Here is a 26028-nt window from a genome sequence, read left to right as displayed (position 1 = left end):
GCATCTCGCCCAAAGGAAAGATCTGGTTTTATGCATCACAGGCAGTGGGGAACAGGAGCATTTGTGGTAGGTGGGAACGTGGATGGAAGCTGAGAGCCCAGCAAAGCTATCATGCATTCATGGTATTTATGCTTTGGAGCAAAGCTGATGGACGGCTTGCTGTCTGGGGACGGATTCCATCTGTTTTTACTCTGTTGGTTCAGTTTTTAACTCCCCAGACCTAACCAACACCAAATTCCCCAGGGAATCACAGGGAATAGCCGGCTTTAGCCTATAGATGTCTGCAACACACCACTCTGTGACAACCTGAGAGGAAACGGTCTTATTAAACTGTCTATCAGTATAGACCTTGCAAAAGAAATCAGGTAAAATGAAACCTAGTCCAAAATAACAGCACTTTTAGAGTTAACTAGTGCAATTAGCAGTGTCTAACTAGCAAATAATTATCCTTCTCAGTAGAAGCTAAGCCTTTCATACATTATAGAAGCCATAAATGAAATATAATAAAAGAAATCATTTAAGCCAAACTAATAACCATCCGGCAAATAAATAAATAAATAGACAGATAGATGAATAAATAAATAAATAAGCTTTAGCAAAGGATTCCCGGAGTATAAGGGCCGAGGTGATATAGTCACCACAGTGAATCCTAATTCTTTATTCCTATATGGACTTGAACATATTTGATGAAAAGGTGTAATTAATTGCTAAGTCATCTAGAGGCCATGGCTTTATGACATATGTAGTCCAGCTTTTGGATTTCTTGCACTAAATAAAAAATCCTATGGCCATATAACACAAGGTTTGCATAAAGCTAGTGTAAAAGCTGGGTACACTACTGCATATTGATGTCCACATCATTTGCTGGAGACACCGTTGTGTGCCTTCATCTGATCCAGCCCACATTTCAGGTTAATCTGTAATTTGGACCAGCATTAATGATTATGGAACTGAGGGCTAAGTGCACAGTTCTGTGACACGTCTCTTCAGCAGTCGGGCCAAGTGTGCCACCGCACCTCTTTGTGGGGCTGCACTGCAAACCGCAAGTTACAGCTGCAAGTTGAAGGAGAAAGTCGTGCAGGGGGGATTTCTTTGATTTTTTTTTTTTCCAGCTGCGTAATTTCAGCCATCCTTTATTAGTACCATGAGTGTGGCCCGCTGCAGGCAAGGGTGGGGCAGGAGGACAGCAACGAGATTTTAGCTTTGCTGACAGCAAAACAGATCTGCGATTATGCCCTCGTTCACACTGATCCTAGCTGCCAGATTAACAACGAGCATAAATTAAAGGAGCCTTCAGGCAGCTCCGCACTGCACGAGCAGAAAGGACAGGAAGGCAGAAAGACATTTCTGCACATCCCTCTGCTGATCAGTGCTGATCCTCAGCCAGCCTCAGGAATGGGAGCTCATACCTGAGCACAGCTCAGGCTGAGTTGGGTTAGGAGTGTTAAAAACAGCTAAAAACAGCAAAAGTGCCTGTCCCTGCTCCCCCAGGAGCTCGCCTACTTCCAGATGAGGAATTCTCAGCTGGAATTAAGCGCGGCCTAATGAGGTGTAGGAGCAGTCCGGGCGGGCATCTCGCCCCGATACCTCTGACCTGTGATGGGGAGGAGGTTGGGGCTGGTGCTCTGAGCAGAGGCATCATACCGACCGTGGGGTGGCCCGCGGAGAGGAAGAGGGTGGGGGAGAGGAAGGAGAGGGAGAGGAAAAGGAAGAGGAGAACTCGGTGACCTGAGTCACTGCGGTTTCGTGTGAGAACAAATAGCGACGCAAGAGAGGAAGGAGAAATGTGCAGCTGGGGGGTCGGGGGCAGGCTCCCAGCAGTGGCTGCGAGCTTAACCACATCATAAATTCCCTTCAGACCACGCTCCGTGAATGCTCTAACAGCATAAGCCTGTGCTGAAACACAGACATCCCTCTTCCCCTCTCCTCTTATCCCTTCTCATTGCTTCCACGCCGTCTCCTGCCTGGTGCCACCAGAAGCACCTCAATCCCTTCGCCATGCACTGAACTGAGCTGGAGGGCAGGTTTGACTGGTTACAACAAAATATGATTATGATTTCCAGTTTCAGAGAGACTCACAGTTTTGTGTTTTTAAAGTATGTGTTGAGACGCAGCCTGTATCTAAGGCGCTAGCCGATAAACATTTACTTTGGAGGTTAAAACTGCTCTAACCTCAGTACCTCCTCGGTTCAGCTTGTTCGAACATATGTGGGGATGGAACTAGCTGAGGGAACTGGTTTTGCTTAGATACAGTCTTTTTTTTTTTGCCCCATAACATTGCTAGGGACACAGTTTGGGCACAAGAATAGGTACTGGGGCAAAAGGGACAGGATCTAGATGAACAAGTAATGCAAACAGAAGTGTTTTTCTCAGATTATGCCCTGAGGTCTCCACTTCAAATCTTAAGAGCTTCTAAAGGCTCACAAGAACAAATTATAATACCAATATAAATATTAAAGAATACAATAGTAAAAGTTAGTCGAAAAAAAATATATCAAAAAATGGTTCTAAACCTACTTCTTTTAGAAGGACTGAAAACAAATGAACTAGGGGTGGAGCTTGAAGACTTATTAAAAAATCATCAGATGCTAAAAAAAGTTGTGGTGAGTTATGTTAACCATGACTTTTAACTACTGCTGTTGACTAGTTTGCTCTTCATGATTTAAGATTCAGCCATTCACCCTGCATAGCATTTACCCCAGTGAATAGGGTAGCTGATGTCAACTGCCTGCTTAAGTACTAACCACCGTGTGAAGCAGTGGGAGTGCTGAATTTGAATGGCTTCCTCTGCTGTTAACATCCTGTGAATTCTCTGGTTTCTGTCACAATATTCTGAAAGGAACATAAAATTGAAACCTATCTTCTTTGGTATTTAAAAGCAGGTTTGCACCTGTAAGGTTATGCACCCAGATTTAAGCAAGTCTTGCCCCAAATCTTTAACTGCATAGCAGAGTATAAGTAGCCTGCAAAGTGTACAGGAAAATCAATAGGTAAAACAGAAATTTTGTTACTATCTTATTTCCCAGCTCTAGCCCAGTTATGAATCATCCAGTTATTTTCATCATTTGAAGAGTTTTCTGCCATGGAGGTTGGCCTAAGAGATAAAGCCTTGTGAATGTGCTGAATAAAGCTCTCTTCATTATCATTCCCAGTCTTCCACCCAGTTTGACTGTTTTCAGTGGTGTCACTGAGGGGGATTACTGGTAAAGTGTCAGAGTGCTTAACCTGCTAATTTAGACAATACCTCAACATTGCGCCTTGCAAGAATCCCAGAGGCTTAATAGCTTGGTGAGGTTGTCCCCAGGATCAAGTCCTCTGGTATTTCACCCATGCCTACAGGGGGTGGGCTTGGGCTAGCATCTGCTAGATCTTATCGGGTGATGCTCCTCGGTCTTTCTGGTCTTCTTATCAAGTGTTCTCATGTTTATCTGTCTTTGAATCAGGTTTTGCTTCATTTCTTCCGCCTAATGCCATGCCTGGCTGCCTATTTATGTCATCGTTTGAATAACCTAAAGTTTCACTGGTTGGGTGGGTGAGATAGCAGAAAAGCAATCCCTCACCAATGGTAAAGCTGGGGATTTTGAAGACTTGATCTCTAAGGCCATTGAGAAGACTGGCTACAAATGGTTTCTTTCGCGGGTGTAGTTTGAGCGTGGACACCCAGAGTGGCCTCCCCCAGGCTTTGTTCTCCAGCAGCATGGTGAGCTCACCACAGCTGGCTGTTGTGTTTGGGCAGAACTCTATCTAGCTTATTTTTCCAGCATACCTCTTTTTTTTTTTTCAGGCCCAAATGCGTTTTTTGACACTGTGGAATACAAATATTTTGTCCTACACTTTTGGGAGCATTGGTATTTATGAAATTATGTTTTTTCTTGCAAGCATACACATAAAATGAAGATCAACAACATACACATACTCTGCATAACAACTCAAAAAAGAAGGGAACAGAAGACAAGATGGACAGTCTCTAGAGGCAGCTAGCTAGCTGTTTAGGAACTTGTGAAAAAATGTCAGAGCCTCCAATCTGCTGCTACTTTCTGCGGATCTGTGTATCGTCATGACTCAAAACATATTTTTGCAGAGTCCTTCACTGATAGTGATAGATTGTCTGCACAATATTTTTAGTTTATAGAATAACAGTCCAAGACAAAACAATTTCAGATGATGTTTTTGCTGGTAATCAGATTAAATTAACAGCAATTGGATCTCATCAAACGGTGACACAATTAGAGTGAAGAACAGCACAACAATCTTGTTGAGGAACAAGAAGAGGAGTCACTCACCAGTCTTTAAAGCAAATATTAGGTCATCAAACTCCTGTGATTCCTCATCAGCAACCAATGAGCTGTTACTAAATCCTCCAGAAGGGTGGAAAACATTGCCGTTTTGTGGACTCTGCTTAAAGGAAGCACTAGCTTGACTGGCCGGCTGCAAAGACGCCCTCTCCCAGTCTGCTGGCACCTGTAAAGTTTAAAAAGACATAGAAATGCAGTAACCATCAAAGTTACGCTATGTAAATGATTTACATGCCTGCTATATTGAGATAACAAACTGAAACCTACAACCAGAGTTGAATTCAAGATCAGATTTGGAGCCAGCTATTCTGTCACTTCTGTGGTGAACAAGGTATCCTAATTTCAATAAATAAATAAGTACATATATTCAGAAAACTCAATTACAAGTAATTTAATCTTGTGCTTGTGACATCTGCCCTACATGTCTCAAACATTTTGCTTTTTCTTAACGTTGGCCCCTGCTATGGAGAACTTTTAAGTAAAAGCACTGAATGACTCCAGTCACAATATGCTCCCTCTCCTCTCTTTGAAGGTGCTGGTGTACAGCCTGGCAGTTTTTATATCAACTTTGCTATATTTCCTCTGCCACTTCATTCTGAAGTGGAGCTGCACAAAAAATCAGAATTTCAGTTCATGACAAAAAGGTGTGGGTTTTTTGGGGCGGGAAATCTATCTCCTCCATAATTGTGAGGCAAATCCAGAATACTGAACTCTAAAAACATAGATTTTATGACAATCAAAATATATTTTCTTGGTCTATTGCTCATCTGCTGCCTAGGAGGCAGGAGTATCTCCTGTGAAGAAAGGCTGAGAGAGCTGGGGCTGTTCAGCCTAAAGAGAAGACTCTGGGGTGACCTCATTGCAGCTTTTCAGTACTTAAAGGCGGCTTATAGAAAAGACCGAGAGCAACTTTTTGCTCATTCAGATAATGACAGGACAAGGGGGAATGGTTTTAAACTAAAAGAGGGGAGATTTAGATTAGATGTTAGGAGGAAATTCTTCACTCAGAGGTTGGTGATGCACTGGACCAGGTTGCCCAGAGAGGTTGCGGATGCCCCATCCCTGGAGATGTTCAAGGTCAGGTTGGATGGGGCCATGGGCAACCTGATCTTGTGGGTGGCATCTCAGCTCATGGCAGTGGGTTTGGAACTAGATATCATCAAGCTCCCTTCCAACCCAAGCCATTCTATGATTCTATGAATACAAAAGGTTGCGACACAGATCTGAGAGGCTATGCTGTCCAGTAATCCAGGGAGTCAGGCACCACCCTAAGTGACATTATGAGATGCCTAATACATTTAGCAGGCTGCCAGGAGACAGCTGAGGAGCTTTAACATCCGGACAAACCTACAGTCAAGAAAGTAGAGAAAAGGGCAAAAAGAAATGCCAGTTGAGCAGCTTGGTTTATGCAAAAAAAAATAAATTACTATGACATGTTCCTTTGAAATAATTTGATTCCATTAAATCAGCTGGAAATTCTCCATCTCCATCAACACGCAAATGTACCTAGCAGCAAAAGTCACCTTAGTTTACTACAGGTAGTGAAAAAGAGATACTCTCCAGTTCCAGCAATGAAGGAATTGAAAATCATCACCCTCAAAATTTCCAGAGATTTCACACACTATGACTTTGGAAAATTAGTGACTTAAAACTCGTCCAGGCCCTATGGCGAGCTGAAAGAAATGGCTTGATATTTTGATTCTTCGTGACCTACTTCTGACAACACTTTAACCAATCTCTACAACAAACTGAAGACCCAAGTAGAAAAAGGAAATTCCCTAGATGGGATGTTACCAGAGACTCATAAGTTACAAGAATATCACCATGGCTACGTATAACATTTCTTGTGGCGAAAAGAAACATTTCCCCTATATCTGGGTGTCTAACCACAAATAAATAAATAAATAAATAAATTAAAAACAAGAGAGAGAAAAAAAATGAGATAATTATAATAATTAGCATCTCATTCACTTAACTTCAGCAGCACCACTCAAACCTCCACATACATTTTCAATACACAAGGCAATGACTTTAGAGCACTGTTACCTCTTCCATAGCACTGATGAGGTTCTGAGTGGACTTGCTGATCTCCCCACCTGCAGCTGGCAAACCACTGCCATGTGTAAAGAAAGCAGATCCTGGAGTTGTATGTCCATTCATGTCTACAGTATAACTTGCTTTCACGGGACAACAAAGTTGGTTGTGCAGGATAAAATACACCACAAAGACATAAAGACCCTGGAACATGGGGAGAGGAAAAGAACATCAGTGTCTGAAACGAAGGAAGCTTAGAACAGCTTTTGAATGTGGTCACAGCAAGGTCCTATATGCTGTGATAGATGCCGGCCCTTACACCATCAATCCATGCCACTAAGGGCTGCAGCCAGTTTCTCTGGAGTGTAGGAGAAGATGGCACTGTCAGTCAGAGACCTGGAAATTAAAAGTAAGTCCTGTGGCCTCCAGGTAAACACTCTGTTCCTATCCCATCATAGTCACAGAAAGTGAACAGTCATAGAAAATGATTATTTGGTTGAACCCACATAGTTGCAAGGCAAATCCAACTTCACAACAACAAAAAAGTTGAGATTTACAGTAGTCATAATAGTGAAAACGTGGTTGCAAGGCAAAGCCAATTTCACAACAACAAAAAAAGCTGAGATTTACAGCTGTCATAACAGTGAAAATGTGGTTACAGGCTGCATTTACAATAGGATTTGGCTGCTGGTCCCCAGCCACATTTTTTTTAAAACTTTCTTACTGAGCTGCTGGCTCTTTACACTTTTGCCCCAGCTTCAGTCTCATGCAAACTGCACTGCTGCTGTGACAGAGACCAAGCTGTAGCTATAAATTTTATTCTCTATGATACCCACTAATTCAACACTGTCTTTCATCTGTGATTGATATAAAGGCTCTACTGTATGTCTCTGCAGTTCTTCTTTAAAACTTGCTAATTTTGACCTTTAGGCTTAGCCAAGAAGAGTATTATAACCATGTCTTTTGTTTGCATAGAAATCCACTGATTGAACTTCTGACTACGAAATCTTTCTTCTTCTCTAATTATTAAATTGCACTAATACTGAGGGGAAAAAAAAATCCATTTTGATTAATGAGCCAACCAAGTTAATAATTAATAAAGAAGGGGTTAACCAGAAGTGTGCATAAAGAAAACCTCATGATTGTTGATTACTGCAGTACAGTTATGTTTGCCTTGTTTTTTGTATTTCATGTTGTCCTCTAAACCCCTGAAACCAATTGTACTAAACAGAACAATTTATTAGAAAGGAGCCCACTGGCATGACAGTAATAACTGGGATTATAAATAGTAAGGAGTTTCATCTAATTATATTTGGGAATTCCTAATGGAAGGAACTTTGTATGTTGAGACTGCAAATACCCAAGATATATGCTCATCACAAATTCCTATAAAACAGGCAACGTAAACAATGCTTCATGGTTCACAGATTCATAATTTCTAATGCCAAAACTATATGACAAAACGGTTTGTAATAGCAGTTCGGTCCGAAGTGACACATAGCAGAAGCTAATGGGATTCAGTGGGAATTCAATCTCAGCTGGTGAACTCTGGAAATGCTCTCATACAGCTGCTATAAACACAGACAGCTATATTGCTCTGCGAGTGCATTTTTCTTAACAGCAAACAGGAAAACAAAAGTGTTGAAACCGATTCTTTTAAAAAAAATAGTTAGCCACTTTTCCAGATAGTGTTTTTTTTTTTTTTTTTTTTTGTCATGAGGATTTGGAGCACTTCACTGAGAGACTTGCAAAGGGAAATTATTTCTGATATATGTAAATACATTCCAAAAAAATGATGTAAACACATTGCACTTAACAGACACTAAAAAGGGACTAAAATGTCCTTTCGTTCTATAAACAAAACCAAGAACTCTCATGTAGGTCAAGCATAATGGGTCCAGCAAGTGGATTTCTTTTAATATCAGTCGTTCGATGGATGTGAAAAGGGTAAGAATTCCAAGAAGAGCAGACAGCAGTGGTGACAGTAATCTCCAGGTTTCAGAACAGCCTCTGGCTCTCCCATCTCTCAGGACCTGGCCATAAGAGGTGCACACATGTTTTAAGTGGTTTCATATTTTTCAAGAAAACCCATCAAATGCAAACTCTGCACAGCCATCTTTCAGAACCAGAGGGACATAGGGCACCACTGGGGAAGGCTGATGCTGTATCACACTCCTGTGCAGCCCAGAGTGCAGACACTCACTCCCAAAACAAACCCAGAACACAGCACGTAAATTACTTCCTCAACTTTGATTTAATTCTGTGTGCTCCGGACAGTGCTATTCCTGTGGAACTATGGCTATGCCAGCACCACAAAAGGCGCTTTGACAGCCAAAGCATCCTTTGTACCCCGTCCTCCCACCTGCTGTCACTACTTCTGCTTTCACTGCCGGGACGCAGACCTCCCTTCTCCTGGAGGCAGGAGCCAGCACCACGCAGATGCATCGGCTCCCAGCTGGCGCCTCTCATTTCGCTCCTGCTGCAGCCCTCGTTTCATTAATCTAGATTTAGAGAGAGGATGATCAGATGTGATCCGTGGAGTTCAAATTGTGTATTAACCTTCTCTTGTTTCATAGTAATACACTCCTGTTGCAGGGGAGCGGGCATCAATCACAGAGTAATTTGCCAGTTACCCACAGCACGCATTTTCCAGTTAAAGGTACTCAGACACCATCCTGTCAGGCCAGGCCCAGTAACGAGCTGCAGAAAGAAGACCAACAGGGACCCGGGGCTCTGTGTGGAATGATCTTCTGCCATCTCCCAGGCAGCTCCTGAATTGGAGGCTGAGAAGGAATTTCAGTGTCTGTGGCTCAGAGAAATCTCACGTGTTGATGCTGAGGCTGCTCCTCTGAGTCCTTCCGTAATGAGGGGGACGTTGTTTGACTGGTCTAAGGTCAGGAGGAGACAAAGACAGGTAGCTAACAGAAGCACAAATTGCTTTGCTCCCACCCTTGCAAAGTGTTATGGCACAGACTTACAGACAGCAGCTTATGAAAATATTGTATCTAAGAAAACCAACACTCCTAAGCAGGTCATATATATATATATATATATATATATATATATATAAACATATATCACTTACACAGGAACTGCACTGCTGTGTAGATGATTACTTGCTTAAGTGGAAAAAGGATGGATCCTTCTTTGACCCATACAGATCTACAGAATCACAGAATCATAGAGTCATTATGGTTGGAAAAGATCTCCAAGCTCATCTGGTCCAACCAGCTCCCGACCACCAATGTCACCCACCAAACCATGTCCCTAGGCACCACGTCCAACCTTTCCTTGAACACCCCCAGGGACGGTGACACCACCACCTCCCTGGGCAACCTGTCCCATCACCTGACCGCTCTTTCTGAGAAGAAATGGCTCCTCATTTCCAACCTGAACCTCCCCTGGCACAACTTGAAGCCATTCCCTCTAGTCCTATCAGTAGCTACCCGTGAGAAGAGGCCGACCCCCAGCTCCCCACACCTTCCTTTCAGGTAGTTGTAGGGAGCAATGAGGTCTGCCCTGAGCCTCCTCTTCTCCAGACTAAACAATCCCAGTGCCCTCAGCCACTCCTGACAGGACTTGTGCTCCAGGCCCCTCACCAGTTTTGTTGCCCTTCTCTGGACATGCTCCAGGGCCTCGATGTCCTTCTTGTAGTGAGGGGCCCAAAGCTGAACACAGCACTCGAGGTGCGGCCTCACCAGAGTTGAGTACAGGGGAACAATCTTCAAGAAAACATGCTTTGTGGAGATGAGGTCCTGTGTTCCACTGTTGTGGTTTTGTTTGAAGTATCCAAAGGAGTTTATGGTCTTACTCTCACTACTCTACGTCTCTATCAGAAACCATTATGTTTGAATTTTGGGAAATCAAAACAAGACAAATGGTTCTGCCCAAACAACACTGAGCTCCAGCAGTCATAAGCACAAAGATGCCATGGACCACCCCATATTGATTGGTGCTTATTTTAGCACCAGCAGCTACCAGATTGTTTACTTTGCACGAGCACAGGAAGCATGCATACATCCCGGCTGTCAGTCCAACCACAACTTCTACAGTCTTAATGTGTTTTTTCAAAAGCGCTAGTTTGAGAAGTGAATTGTCCTTTATTATACTTTAGATGTTCTATGTTTGTTTTAACCTCATCCTTTAATACTGCAAAAATAGACTTAAAAGTACTATGAAAATAAGGCTGTTGGCACTGTAATGTCTGTTTCACTGTATCTATCGTGAATGTCTTTGGCTGTTCGCACCAATCACAGAATTATAAAATCACAGAATGGTTTGGGTTGGAAGGGACCTTAAAAATCATCCAGTGCCACCCCCTGCCATGGGCAGGGACACCTCAACCAGAGCAGGCCCCATCCAGCCTGGCCTTGGGCACTGCCAGGGGTGGGGCAGCCACAGCTCCTCTGGGCAGCCTGGGCCTGGGCCTCACCGCCCTCAGTTATTAAAGGTTGGACTAGATGATCTCAGAGGCCTTTTCCAACCTGAATGATTTTATGATTCTGTGATTTAATGATTCTACGATTCAATCTTGTTTTGCATTTACAATTGATACTTGACCACCCTGATTGCCTCCTATGATGCAGTGACTGATTTAGTGGAGGGGTGGTGGTGGATCACATTTGCTTTGACTTTTACAATTCTTTTAACACTGCCCCCCCTCAGCATTCTGCTATGCAGGTCAGGACATTGTAGTCTACATGGATAAAGTAGCAGATCTACAAAAACTTGAGCAAGTCCAGTGGAGGGCCACCAAAATGGTCAGGGGATGAAGCATGTGCCCTGGGATGTCATGTTGAAGGAACTGGGCTTGTTTAAAGTGCAGAAGGGTCAGAGAAGACTTAATAGACATTAACTGCTATTAGTCTTCCAGTTAACAAAAGGTGGTTTCCAAGAAGACAGGGATGAGAAGAATGAGAGATACTGGTCCTATGTTGAAATAGGGCAGGATCCAGCTGCACATAAGGAAAATCTATTACAAGGGTAATTAAGTACTGGAACAAAGCGACCAAATAAACTGAGAGGAACCTGTTCTCAGAGGCCTAAGCCCTACCTGTGAATTCAGCCTGGACCCTGCTTTGAGCAGAAAGTTAGACCAGACAACATCCTCAGGGTCCTTCTAAGCTGAGTAATTCTCCAAATCTGTAGCAGCTACAGAACTCACAGGAATACAAAAATAATCACTTCCATTAATCACCCAGGGTCTTGAACCAAGCACAGAATAACCACATTCAAAGGTCAAGATCACCGGCTCACAGCTTTTGACTGTCGTGGCTATGAGTGTTATCTAAAAGTACTGCTACTTCCAACCCTGTTTTCAACTAAAAAGCAAATGATGGCATGACAAGATCTAATTTTACTGTGTGACCTTTGTAGGTAATATTACTCTACCTGTCCTTTTATCCTTAGTTTCAACACAGTCAGGAGTTGTACAGATTCACTTGTAGAGATTCAGTTGTCCAGACTCTCCCAAACATTCAACACTGATATTGCATGATATTTTTTTCGGTCTCTAGTTACTCCCTCCTTAAGCTGTACGTAGGAGAAGAAGGGAGGTTCTTCTGGGAGGGTTTGGTGCATGAATGTGTGTGATGGGAATTCTCAAATACAACAGCTTGATTTATTTACTCTGTGGAGGGGTAGCTGCAGGAAGCTGGTAAATTAAGGACAAACTCCCATAGCTGTCAATAAAGTGGCAAAATAAATTTTACTCTTCCATGAGATCACATGCAGACCTGGTAGACTGATCCACAGAAAGACTTCACTGTGCATTTGATGCCCATATTCTCTCTATTCCTATCTTCATATTCTAATTTTGCAGGTTCCAGGATTGCAATATATCTAAATTTGGAAGTTGAGAGAACTCTGCTAATAGTAATAGGAAAGGATACATCAGACTGTATCAACAAATCTCTTCTTTATCTCCTTTTAACACACTGAAAAAAAACAAACAAACAAAAAAAATCAAGATGCCTACTGTCTCCCATAATTTTAAATTGTCTTGTAAGATAAAGGACTTATACTGCTTTAAAGAACAGAAACACACCAAGGCACTAGATTACTATTATTTTTTTACTGGCGTATACTTCTCACATACTTTATACATATCATACTTCTCTCACATGTATTTTCATCTGTGGCTGAGATATTCTGTCCTGAAATTGCAAAACTTCATCCGTTCCAAGGAGAATTATATTCAGATAATGTGATCTATTTTAGAGAAATGGCATTTCTGTTAATAAAACTAAAGTATCTGTGCAGGACTTCTGGACAAGAAATGTCATTTGAACAACCCTAGTTCATGAAATTACTTCAGTGTTTACCATCACTAACAGAAATTTAGTGCACTCTACATATGTATAATTTACTTCACACTTTAATTAGAAAAAATATTTAATCACTAAAATTTATTTAATTAATCACAAAAAGTTGATTTTTCCAAAAGAGATTTTTTTGTGAAATCAAGGCTCATAAAGAAAGATAGTAGTGTGTGTTACACCATGGAAAGACCTCTTTGTCCATCTTGGATCATTTCTTTCTTACTATGTAGCCTTAGATCACCATGGCTACAACATCACTATTGTTTTCAAAGTTACACATTTATTAGTGCCAGGTGGTAAAACAACAAGAAATCGCACAAACAGATGTCTCCTCCAAATGAGGAGTTATCTTCACTCAGATCGGCTTTTGAGATTAGCTGTCTGTAGTCACCATAGAGGAATTTCTGCATGATGGCTTGTGCTTTGGTTAGTTTCACTGTAGTTTTATTAATCTTATCAGGGTGAGATGTAATCTTATTCTCTCTCTGGACTATGCCAATTTACTCTTGGCAACCAGTCTTAGAAAGCCCTTTGCTTGTCAGTTTAATGGTCAGGCCCCCCTTCTTCTCTGCTGCTCACGCTTTTCTGGGGGGCCATGTGTGCTGTTGCCACTCTGGGTGGCAGTGTCTTGGTGGGTGCTTTGGCACCTTAATGCCTTAGCTGACTTCTTGTGAACTACCCTGGGGATTTCACTAATTTACTGGAACTTCTTACGCTCTGGACTTCTGTTTTCTCACATCATTTTCCATCATTGGCCAGTCAAAGCCTGCTTTGGATTAACACTGACTTACGTAACAGTGCCTACTGCTTTTGGGAAAATTACTGGTCTGATTAATCCTGATAATTTGCATGTTTTGCCATGTTCAAGAAGTTAGAATTTACATAGCAAGAGATGACTCACAATGTTGAAGGAACCACGTTCAGGAAATCATGATCAAGGCCATTGTACAATGCATGGTATATATTTGACATTGTCTTTCCTAATCTGTTTTGGAAAAAAATTAGCCATGGAACTGAATATTCTTATACACATCATTAATGCTTACCAACCGACACAGGAAAAACATACATAATTCTCTACTTCTCCAAGTTGCGAGGCTAAAAATGATAAATCCTATGCACAGCACTTTTGTGCATGTTTGGATATTAAAAAGCAGACTTTAAAGTACATGTTATTTTTCCATATCTTTATCATCCACATTTTCTTTGAGAACAGCTTGAAGATCTTTTATTGGTGTCACGATGACAGAAGTATCATCTTAGTCACATGATACTATATCCTAAGCCATCACATAACATCTCCCACTCACAGCTCTCCAGAAATATTAACCTTTGAAATGTAAATCAGATCCTTCTGTTTCAATCTAGTTCTTCTTAGCATTCAAAGCCACTGTTGTAAAAGACATGTCCTCAGCAATGCAACCCTGCCAACTGGTGATTATGTTTAATAAGTCGACTTTGGATCTGCTCTGTATCATCAAGGTTTTGACTGTTTAATTGCCACTAAGCACCAGTTTGCATGAAGTTACTATCATTCTTATCAATCACATTTTTTCTCTTATTTCTCACAGTTGCTGTTGGGAACATTTACTGCTTATCAGCACTTTACTTCCTGATATATTTACTTTCCATTTTGCTCTGTAGGATTTATCTCAGTTACAGCTGAAATTCTAAAAAATATCACATTGAAATCAAACGACAACAATTAATATAATGTAATTGAGGACTTCAAAACCCACACCATTAATGTGCCATGTTATAAGACCACTTGTTGAACCAACCAACCACCACTACCACATACACAAACAGAAGCCAGTATAATAAAATGGAATGAGAAAAGATTCATTCATGTATCTATTGTTAAATTAAAAGTGTATTAACAGGTTTGCACTAAGGTACAGTGATTTCAAGTGGTTTCTCTTGTATAAAGTTATTTTTGTCTAAGGTTATAATTCTAAAGATTGAAATAGATTGAAATATTATGGGTATGTTTTGTAATAATAATAAAAATGTTGTGCTTCCAGCATTGTGAATGTATTTTCCCAATATTAGTGTGACACCTGAAACTTGGTCGAAACTGCCAAGTTTCTCTTTATGCAGAACCAGCTATGCCAAGTCCATGCTGAATCTTGCAGTTTCTACCCAAAGCCAAAGCCATAAATTCCTTTCTGCCAAACTGTGTTCAGCTCAGAATTAGTCTAAACTTGGCTGAGGCTTACCTGAAAGGTTCACAGACTTTGGGAAATCTTTAAAAAGCAGATTTGCTTGGATACTCGGGACTGACTATAAATATTTTGCACAGCTCTCAGCACACTTTCAGCTACTCCCACACAACAGTCATTTGTATCTCCTATTTCAGCCCTGAGAGGGGCAGAAAAGGTTTTTGTTTGTTTATTTGTTGTAAGACGACAGATTCAAACTTTAAAAGTGAGGTGTTCAGCTTGAAGATGCACTGAAAATACAGATGCTTAGCCAAGCTTGCCAGATGTGCAAACTGGGCTAGAATAAGATTCCGCTACTTTCTTCCAGTGAAGTCAGCCCAGAAACATCAAGAAAACCCTATTTTTGTATTTCAGCCTAGCTGAGGAAGAAATAAGTACGGAGTCAAACACCAAGGGCATGGCAGTGACAGGACAGGCATGGCCTATGGAGGGCAAACAAGAAAGTGTAAGCACGTAGAGCTGCTTGAAATTAATTTCTGCAGCTGTGACTGCAGCCTCTTGTCAGAGCATGCTGTGAGACTCAGCAAGTCATGCCAACCACGTGTGGTTGCAGGAGGCTAAGAACAGCGAAGGACAGAAAAAGCAGAGTAGCAGTGCACTGTTTCCCCACCTCTACCCCATTTCTCTGCCCATTGCTTTTTTCCTCCTGCCTTTTTTTTTTTTTTTTTCCATCACAGGCAACAGAAATCAGGAAGAGCATCCCTTGAAGTCCACTCATGTATCACTGAAAAACTTAGATTATTTGCCTATTGGTGAACCTTATACTAAAAAAAATTAGAAAGACCAAAAGCTGTATGGTTATTCCGAAAACATTTTTCAACTGCATTGACTTAGAAAAATCAAAGATCAGAATTTTACACCCAAGCTTTACAATATTTTGCAAATATTTATGGCCATGCTTGTTCCCCAAGATCAACATTAAGAACCCTGCATTTCAGCTCACACCTTGCAATCTGAGCCTGCTACTGTTCTAACTTCTCTCTCCAACAGGCAAGAAATGATGGATGAAAAAGACTTTGTCAAGAGATTTCCTGAATAACAGTGTTAGAGCAGTTAATTTTTTGCTTGTATCTGGAAGCAGGCTGCAAGCTACCACAGGCGAGCAATACTCAGGAGGGAAACTGGCTGCTGAGGAAGCCACATACAGGGATCATACAAACTAGCAGGATACACAGGTCAATCTTGACCATATACAAAGTCCAAGAATGTGATATTTCTGCAACTCATTAAAAGTATTCCTTTTAGTATTATTTTTTTGCTAAAGCACTATTTTCTACTTACGCATTTTAATGAAAAATACACAGAGTTAAAATAAAAGAAATAAGGATTTGAAAGTGTGCATTGACAGACAGAGAGAAGATAATTTTATGTGTACTGCTGAACATTTACTTGCTATTGCAGATAATTTCAAAATGGAGAGTTAAGTAAAGGCTAGGAGTTATCACTGTGACAACAACTTTTTTCCTTTAATTGATTCTTTTGGTGTCATAGTATCTCTTATCCTTACAATTATCTCTTTATTTCCTGTTACTCTTTGATATCTGACTGAGGAATGGGATAGACCATTTATTTAGTGGCATTGCTCTGGAGTGCCATAAAAGAGTAAAACTGCAAGTGATTGGTGCTACTTCAGTAGCCATAAACACGAGAAAACTGTAAAAAAAAAATCTGGCTGGGAGGAACCCAAGTGTTGTGGATTACTGATAGAATTACCTCCCATGTATACCTGCTGCTTTGGTTTTTTGGACAAAGCTGATGGGAATAAGGATTATTTTTACATTTCAGCATTTTCTGACTACTGGAAAAACTTTTCAGGGCTGCCACAGAGCCACAGGAAAAAAGTTCTGTAAGGACCAAAGTCTCATCAGCTTCATCCTCCTTTTAGTTAAAACTGACCCCAGCAAGTACCTTACCATGACATGGATTAATAAATATGTGATGTGCTTTTTCTATCCAGGATAACAGAAGTGTAAGCTACTACAAGAAGAAGTTATTTTGCCAGAGAGCTCTGTGGTCTCAGAAGCAGAGGTCTTGCTGTGCAGGCCTTGCTGTTAAAGGATGAATATAGGATCCTGTCAGCAGTTTATATGCCCTACTCCCCGGGATTTTAATAGAAATTACTGTAGATATTTACCACTTTTCTGCAGCATGGGAAACAGCAGAAGGCAAGTCTTATTTATAAAGCAGGAAGTTAACACTGTTTTGGTTAGGAATGCTCCTCAAAGAAAGGGAAACGTGGGCAAAAAAAGAGGGCAGGGACTAGACATTCTTCCATATCTGACAAGTAGGTGAATGAGAGTAGGTGGAGGTATAATGATATATTTGGCACTGCCACTGAAATCATTTACTTCCTGCCTTCAGATAATCAGTTGATTTTCCTCCCCCCCCCCCCCCCCCGCCCCACCTTGCCCCCCGTATGTGCAGAAAGCTCAGAGTGAAAAACAAGAACCTCAAGAGTTAATGACAGCTTTTTTCAGAGGGAGTGCTACTCAAAGTAAAATCAAAAAAAAACAACTCATGTTAAATATAGATATGATATCAGTCTCATATTAGAAACTTTTGGTTTGAGTTATTTTAAGGTCTGGTCACTCTTACGTTTTCTGCTGTCAGGTTGCAATTTTTGTTTTTTTAATGGAAAAGTCTTTGGTGCAAAAATTTGTGTTGGGGCTTGCTAAATAGCAGCATTAGCACACTCAGTCAGGAATACCACTAATAAACCATGAACAAAAAGTGTGAAATTTACAGAAACAGGAAAGAGGATGAAATGAACATTGAGGCAATTCCACTGGCAAGCTCTAAACAGGGACCATTCTCCTTCTGAGATAAGAACACTGGGTAGAATAATGGCCTCGTAATTTTAGCTATTTCTCTATGATTCTGCTTATAAAAAGCCTAAGTTAAAGCATACCAATGTAATAGCAAAGGATATATATACATATATATCTCAAAACAAAGCAATCAGAGCATTTCATTTCCGTGCCTTGCTATCTTTATTGAATTTAGTGCGAATGAAGCTCTATCCATTGTCAGAAGCAGACAGGCTAAGTCACAAAACAAATTTTTTTATTTTTATTTTTTTCTGTTTGTACTTGGAAAACAAGAAGTTACTTTCCCTTTTGGAAATTCTCTGTAATGGATTAATGCCAGAAGTGACCTAAGATATGTTTGCAGCACGAAACAGAAAAATTTGGATGTGATCTGCTCTGTGACCTGCTATCTGCGGAGCACCTCCTAAGAGGAAAAAGTGATAGGAGCTGTTGAAGGATGGACTTTCACATATTCTCCAAAAAAAAAAAAAAAAGACTCTCGGATGTTTGTTTTTTTTTTTTAAGATTGGATTTTCCTATATGTCCTTTTGAGGTCTCACTCTTTGTGTGAGGGCTGCAGATCACTGCCTCTTCTTTCCAGCACCCTTGTATGGCAATAACTGCTGGCTCTGCAGTATCGTGTTCTCTCATTGCAAAACCACCCAAAGTGTTTGACAAAGCTGTCTTGGCTGTACAGCAAAGTCCAACGCAAAGCAAATATGAGCTGCCAACTCTCAGCAAGAGGAACAGATCTGCGTGGTCACTGAGGAAGAGAGCTCATGACTGGAAGTTGCCTTTCACTGATTTTTCTTCCCTAGTGCCCGCAGCTGCGGTGAGCCCTGGCAGCCCAGAGGGCTTGGCAGGACCAGGAACACTGACCTGACCATGCCCTCACCTCCGGGCTGCATACGCCGAGGTGTTTATGGCTGCATTTTGGCCCCTTGTGGAAGTCAGCAGAGAAGATGGGCAGATAGGCAAGCAGTGGAAAGCCTGGCGAGAGGCAAAAGCAATCTCCCGAGGGAACCGGCATGAAACTCTGCAGTAAGGCACATCTCTGTTAGGGAAACCTTACCAGGCAGGTGGATTTCAAAGCAATTTCGTGTTGAACTGCTCAAACATAAAGCCTATCAAACCCAGCTGTGCAGGCAAGTACCGGGAGTCTCGTTGCCTGGCGTGGCACTTCCCACAAGGTAATGGATGTCAAAACCCACAGCACAACACTCACCGCACTGCTCCAGCGAGGGCAGTCGGACAGTGACATTCCGGATGCTTTGTGTCCCCGCATCTGCATCCAGCAGGGCGTCTGCACCCCACGGGGACGGTGGTGTGTGCCGCAGGCTCACTCCAAAAAATCCACCTAAATGCAATATAATGGCATGGCTAAACTGGCCGAGCCATTTCCTCCAAGCACGCTCATGAGGAAACCCTAACCTCTCCTAGCTGCACTCCCGGCTTCTGCCTCGCTACCGCTCACGTCTTGGGTTAGAAGCGTTTGGAAGCTAAAAAGTGCTCGTAAGTTGGCAGTGGTTTTTTGTTTGTATGTTTGTTTTTTTGGGTGGGGGGGGTGTCTTTGTGTATTTTTTGTTTTGGTTTGTTTTGGTTTGTTTTTGGTTTTAAGCTCATTTCTCTGTTGTCTAAGACATAATATACATTTTCTGGGTATCAGAAATATGCATCGCATTGCATTTACATATAGCCATTGATGTACTTTAATACAGGTAAGTGAGGCACAGGCACAACATCTCCTATAAGCACGATTGCTCTTTGAGCACCATCAGCGAGTACGGCAAGTTTTAATGTAAAGATGAACTTCCATCTCAGGCCTTAGGTAACTCAAAGACTTTGGTTACACTTCACGTGTAATGCAGTATCACATTAATAGATGTAAAATTTACGGCAAAGATGATAATTTTCTTTCTCCAATAAAAAATATAAACATACAGTGAAAACTACACTTACCAATATGAATTATTGTGTTATACTTTAGTTATATTTTTCCTTTTACTACAGAAATGGAATGAATAGATGATAAACTGAGTTTCTTAATTTGGGAAGGAATCTAGCAGGAGAATGAAAAAAAGTAATGATAGATGCAATCTTTCCAAACTTTGCTGAAAGAAACAGAAAATAAATCAGAGTCTATGATTTCATCTTATGTGTGAGTATCACACATACACCACCTCAGGTTCTGTGTGCAAGGAGAATGCTATAATAAAATCCACTAGGAGCATAAAAAGGATAAGTTGCTAGCTGAAAACAAAACAGAAACAAAAAACCAACCAACCAACCATGAAATTGTCAGTAATACTTTGGCCTATACAAGGATGTCATGAGTGGAAGACATTTTATAATAGCCAAGTGGATGCTTATCAGGTGAGATCACTAATTAGTATTAATTCTAAGCTAATTGGTAGAATCTGCTCAAAGATGCTATTCGTGCATGGTTTCTAATGGGTCAGTAAATCATTAATACATGCTATAGACATATTTATTGCGTTTTGCAGATGTGAGTGTATGCAATGACAGGAAAGCTGGGGAGGGACTCTGTGTCAGGGGGTGTAGGGATAGGACAAGGGGGAATGGCTTTAAACAGAAAGAGGGGAGATTTAGATTAGATGTGAGGAAGAAATTTGTCCCTCAGAGGGCGGTGAGGCCCAGGCCCAGGCTGCCCAGAGGAGCTGTGGCTGCCCCATCCCTGGCAGTGCCCAAGGCCAGGCTGGATGGGGCCTGCTCTGGTTGAGGTGTCCCTGCCCATGGCAGGGGGTGGCACTGGGTGGGCTTTAAGGCTTCATGGCTGTTGTGGTCATTGCAGTCCAACCTGTTGGACTTTTACCAGTATTTTGTGCAACCAAGCACTCACCAAAGCATCCAACTAACCAAACCTTAATCACGGCACCTCCCCTGCCGAGGAGCAGGGATGCAGGGGAGCAGCGCATCTGCGTGCGGTGCTGAGCCCAGGCTGAGGAGCCTTTCCCTCAGCACTGCATGCCCTGGCTCTGCATCCTTGTTGACATGGGTTTATTGCTCTTGGCTCCGACGAAGATGTGCTTTATATCTGTTTAGGATTATCTGCGTTGCACCGCATATACAGTGCAGATGTATTTCGAACGGCAGCCCAAAAATGTGGTACTCACACTTTAAGGAGGCACTAACATTTTTGGAAAGAAAATAAGTAAGTCTTTACACCTTTTTCAGTATTTGTGGGATGTGCTGAAAGAAAGGTTTCACTTTCAGTGAGATGACTACATTCTTCTCTGTTCTCATTAGGTCACTGAAATCAGGATTTGATTCAGTTTGTTAATGAAAAGTTCCCATAAAACATGACATGAGTCTAGTCCCACGACTCAGGAGGAGAGGACACCACAACCTCATTCCCTGCTTTCTTCTGGGATTATTTTTGCACTGTTGACTGCCTTAGGTCAGCAGTGGGTAGCAATGAAGACAGCAGTGAAGACACAGGCCTATGAAATTAACTTCTGATACACTCTGCTCAACAGCACTGGTGTGACGTTACTGAGTGGGACAGGACAAACATCCTACAAAACACTGCTGAAAACCACCCTGCAAGACTCTTCTATCCTCATACCCAAAGTCTTTGTGATGACCAATGATGACAGATTCCCCTTTTTTATTAAAAAAAAAATCAACAACAACAAAAAACACTTTAACTCCTCTCCCATACAAACACATTTTTGGAAAAGCTGTAGTGCACAGTGTAAGTTACATTTGTATGTAACTATAATTCTGGGATTTTTTATTTTTTTTTTTAGTTTTACTTCTGCCTTGTTTGTATTGGTACTGCACAAGGGGAAATTTTCAGGCAGGCAAGATAGACATCATTTAGTATTAAGTATTGCATGATTTCCTTCCAGTCCATGCTTGGCATTTTATCTTTTACAAATCTTTCTTACACAAGCTGAGCCAAGCCATGTCCGTAAAATGACTAACAGTGTGTGTTAATGCTCATTGCCAATGGAGAGGAGGGGGGCAACCTGAAGCAAAATGAAAAGAGATGTTTCCAGGAAGAGGAGGATCCCTATTTAAATCATGTTGAAATCTTTCATTCCATAGCTCCTTCTGTTCTCTGCTGTTACAGAGAATTAATGAACTAGTAGTCCTGTCTTGGGCTGCCATTTCTAAAATAGAACCCACTTCGAAAATAAAGTACTGGTGGCAATACAGGCTGAGATTGGTAGTAATGTGGTTTAATAAACTGAGAACCCGAAACGTAAGAGCCATTAAATTTGCTTCCCAAATTAGCAAGCATGCTGGCCCTACGCAAGTCATTTATCTTCCCATGGCTCTCATCCCAGCCATCTATAAAACAGAGATGATAATATCCATCTCAGGAAGGTATGCTGGAGACTGACAGGCTGGTGATATTTCATGCTGCTGTAGAGAGCATGACTACTTACAGGCCATACGAACTACAAAAAGGTGAGAGTCATTAAAAAATAATTTATTCTCAGTTTTTCAGATATTAAATCCACGTATCTTATCATGATAATCTCCACAAGCAGAACATGACTATTTGTGATTGTTTTGAAATTTCTTTCCAATAAATAAGCTTATGATATGATACATTAGTGAAAATACTGCTTTTCTCAAGTCTTCCTACAAGCTTGTTCAAAATAAATGGGATGAGGTTTGTTTTCTTTTTTTTTTTCTACTAATATATTTTCTAAGAGGCAAAACTATTGAAATTTTTGTTAGCTTACTTATTTCTAAAATAAGTTTATAAGGCATACCTTAAAGATAATTTCTCACTTAGTTTTCATATGTCCTACAGGAAAGTAGGACAGCTACACTTTTTTTTTCAAGGGACTGGGAAAATAAAAGAAGATTCACATGTGAATCATGTGATCTGAGATAAATTACTCTCCAGACTCTTTCTGCACTGATTCCTAAGAAAAACTTCAGCTGGTCCAAGATCTCATCACGTCTCTTACTGCCTCACTACATCCTATCCTGTATTCTACCTGACAGCCATCTACAATCTGTTTATTTGTAAAGCAAAACCCCTGTGGAAATGTGGATACAGATGATTTGTTTGTCTTTCTGAGATTTCCATTTTTAAGGAAAAAATTATAAAAGATTCTGAGAGAGGCAAAGAAATATTAGAATTGGTGCTAGCAGACTTTCCGCTCTCAATGTATGCAATGTCTAGATCATTTAAAAATACATATTCTTGTTTAAAACACAGAAGCATTTCTATTTAATAAGACATTAAGAGATAATGAGTCTAAAGACTGAAACATTCTACTAACTGAAAATCAGAAAGCAGGAACCTCACAGTGAAGCATCCTCTGGAATCACACTTCTTTTTCTCCTGACCACATAAAACGTCTTCGGAAACCAGTGTACTAATTGAGGTGCCTAGAGGTGGGGACTGACTGACGCTTTTTTGTTCACTGATGAAAATGCAACGACAGAATTGAAAACAGGCCAATAAGCATACATCTTCCTTTATGACGAAAAAATTTCTGTCACATAGTTTGGCCTATTTGGCTGATTGCAGGTGGTTACACAAAAGCTAGTGTGAAAATAACAAAGCTTTGCAGGACAGCCAGTCCTCACAGTGAGAATCACTGTTTTTCTACTGTCTTTCAAAAGTTAATAATGAGAAGGTCCTGCACCAGCTGCTGGCTCCACTCCATTCAGAAAGGCATCACTTTGCCTATTAAAATGCCAATTTTCTGTTTCCTGGAACTCAGATTATTAATACTAGAGGTGCTGGGGCGTAAGACACCCTGAACTTTCAAAATCCTCTGGTGGGTATGCGAGTAGCTGAGCGTATTTCAGGCTAAGTCTTACTATTTTCAGCCTGTTTTCCCATTACACATTTTCTGAAGCCCAGCCACAACATTAGGAAGTCTCTTCATTTGGACAAAGTGCACTCCAGCAGATCATGGGTTTTGTTTGCATGCATGCCTATGCACGCAAGCATATACAGGGGATGCCCCTGTCAAAACAAAGCCTTCTACTCACTCTGCTTTAAGAAGAAAGAAAAAGTACAAAGAACAAAGAAAAATTATCAGTGGGGTTACCCATTTTGCAACTTAGGATCTATTATATCTCAGTCACTAAAACTTTCCATGACTCTCTTGTAAAAGCAAAACAACACATCTAAAGATTTAAACAAATACTAAGCTGACAGTTTGAGTTGATTTGGTGCTTTTTTAAATCCAATTGACCTTTGTCAAGGCAAAGGCAAAAGAGCAACACTTGACATTTTTCTCAAAATAAAGAAAACATAATTTAGCAATTTTCATCCAACTGTGGTTAACTCCAGCTCCACAGTTGCTCAACTCTTTCCAGACACAAATGATTTGCAGTCCTCACATGCATCAGAAAGCTTCCTGAGAGAGTTGTTCCTAAGTGGTTATATTCAGATCTCACATTGAACTGTTGACACATTCCCCTTTGCAGAAAAAAAAAAAAAATCCATCACAAAAATCCAGTATGAAGAGAAAACGTTGGCAACATTGCACTTAAAAACCTTCAGACAAACTGACTGTAGACCAAATGCACAACAGTACAGATAACGCGTTCTGTAAATCCATGATCCCTCTGTTAATGGAAGAAAATACTGAAAATCTCAAAGAATTTAGTGCTGTGAGATTGCAGCCACGTGCAGTGCTTCTGAGCATGTTAGATATTTAACTGCTTGCCCCTACAAATCAGAACTGGCAGAGCAGTGTTGGAACTCAAAAAGTGGTTCTGAGTGAGGACCAACTCTGAAAAAGGACTGAAATCCCTAAAAAATGCCTCCTGAGAGACGGGATGTGTTATTTTCTGTGCAACACGACACGAGTGTTTTTCCACAGCTGCAGGACAGCATCCAGCTAAGTGTGCACATGGCACAGATGAACTGCTGACATGTAAAATACTCTCAAGCTCCTGAAATAGGATTTTCAAATCCCCAATCACCACTAATATTCTTTTAATGCTCATATCATATAGGGAATTCATCTCTTTGACCAACGGGCTCAGAACTGTGCACAGGATTCCCAATAAGAATGTCACCAGTACCTTCTACGATAGCATTAATATCTTTGTTGGGTACAAAATTAGCATCGCATTTGCATCTTTCAAGGCTGCATCATGCTGGTGATTTGCAATCGTTCTGCAGTAACACAACACATCCACCTCAGCTTTCATTTCTCAATTATATATGACTAATCAGCTTATAGCAGAAATTCATTCACAATAAGTGTCTTTGGTGTATAATTTTGCACTTATTGTCAGGCCACAAAAAAAAAAAAAAAAAAAAAGGTTATTTCATTCCACAGATTAAAAATCATCCATTTAATTGTGCATTCAGTTCTCTGAATCGTGAATTTGTGAATTTGTCTAATGAAGAAGCTGTACTACCATTTATTTCTGCTACAGTCATAATGAAAACTGGAATGCATATTACTGTCAAGATACATTATTACTACTATTTTTCCCCATATTTTTCCCTTTATGTTTAATTCTCCAATTCTGTTGTGCTACTGTATCAAATACTTAAAGTTCAACAGATATATTGCATTTCATTTGTCTGGACTAGTAGACAATGGCTTGGACTAGTACTGGATAGTATGCCTAACTTCACTAAATCCAATCTAAGCTTTACCTTATTTTTATGTATCTAATCTTTAACTGTAATATTAAAATCTAATTAACAAAACTCTACTTGACAAAATCAAAAAGTATTGAGTATATGATGTAACTGAACCTGTGCTGTGGCACAGAGGATTTTGCTGATGTCTACAAGTCTCTTCCAGCTTCATTTTGTCAGGGATTCCATGCTTACTCTATTCCAAAACACTTTTGAGGGAAAAGCAAACTGTATCTTTCATATCTTGTCATTGTTCCAAAGCCCCGTTGTTTCTTCTGGCAAACTGCCTTCCCTTTAGTCCAGTATAACCTGTTAGAGCCCACAACAATACTTCTTTAAAAGAAAGTGCTTCTAAAAAGTATCCTTTAAACGATTTCTTTTAGGCTGACTCTATCCTAGTCTGGACAACTTCTAGTTCATTATTTCCTACGCTGGCAAAAACATTACCAGCTGCACTAAGAGACTGCTTTGTCCTCACTGGCAAATAAGCATTTGCAGCTTATCTGAATGTAGATTGCTAGAAGAAAAAAAAAATAATAAATAAATAAATAAAATGGCTATAAGAAAAAGCTCCCAAGGGTTGGTCTCACTGTTGTTTTCAAGACGATTTTAAATTTGTCGTGCTCACATGTCCTGGTTTCAGCTAGGATAGAGCTAATTTTCCTCCTAGTAGCTGGTAGGGTGCTATGTTTTGGATTTAGGATGAGAATAATGTTGATAACACACTGCTGTTTGACTGGTTGCAGA

General features: G+C 40.7%; 1 protein-coding gene across 9 annotated transcripts in view; it reads right to left on the bottom strand.

Annotated features, from left to right (window-relative positions):
* Window positions 1-26028, bottom strand: part of ADGRV1 (adhesion G protein-coupled receptor V1) — a 289971-nt gene that overhangs the window by 4160 nt on the left and 259783 nt on the right. For 8 of the 9 annotated variants that reach the window (XM_080573059.1, XM_080573054.1, XM_080573063.1 and 5 more), the window contains 2 exons: window positions 6342-6533; window positions 4284-4461 (listed from right to left, as the gene is read on the bottom strand). In XM_080573059.1, the coding sequence (XP_080429185.1) occupies window positions 4284-4461; window positions 6342-6533 (370 nt within the window). Of the gene's footprint in view, window positions 1-4283; window positions 4462-6341; window positions 6534-12232; window positions 12266-26028 lie in introns of those variants that run through there. The other variant, XM_080573066.1, reaches the window with a different exon arrangement.

The sequence above is a fragment of the Anser brachyrhynchus genome, assembly GCF_964034855.1.
Source record: "Anser brachyrhynchus genome assembly, chromosome: Z".
NCBI lineage: Eukaryota > Metazoa > Chordata > Aves > Anseriformes > Anatidae > Anser > Anser brachyrhynchus.
This window is presented reverse-complemented; position numbering and strand designations above follow the sequence as displayed.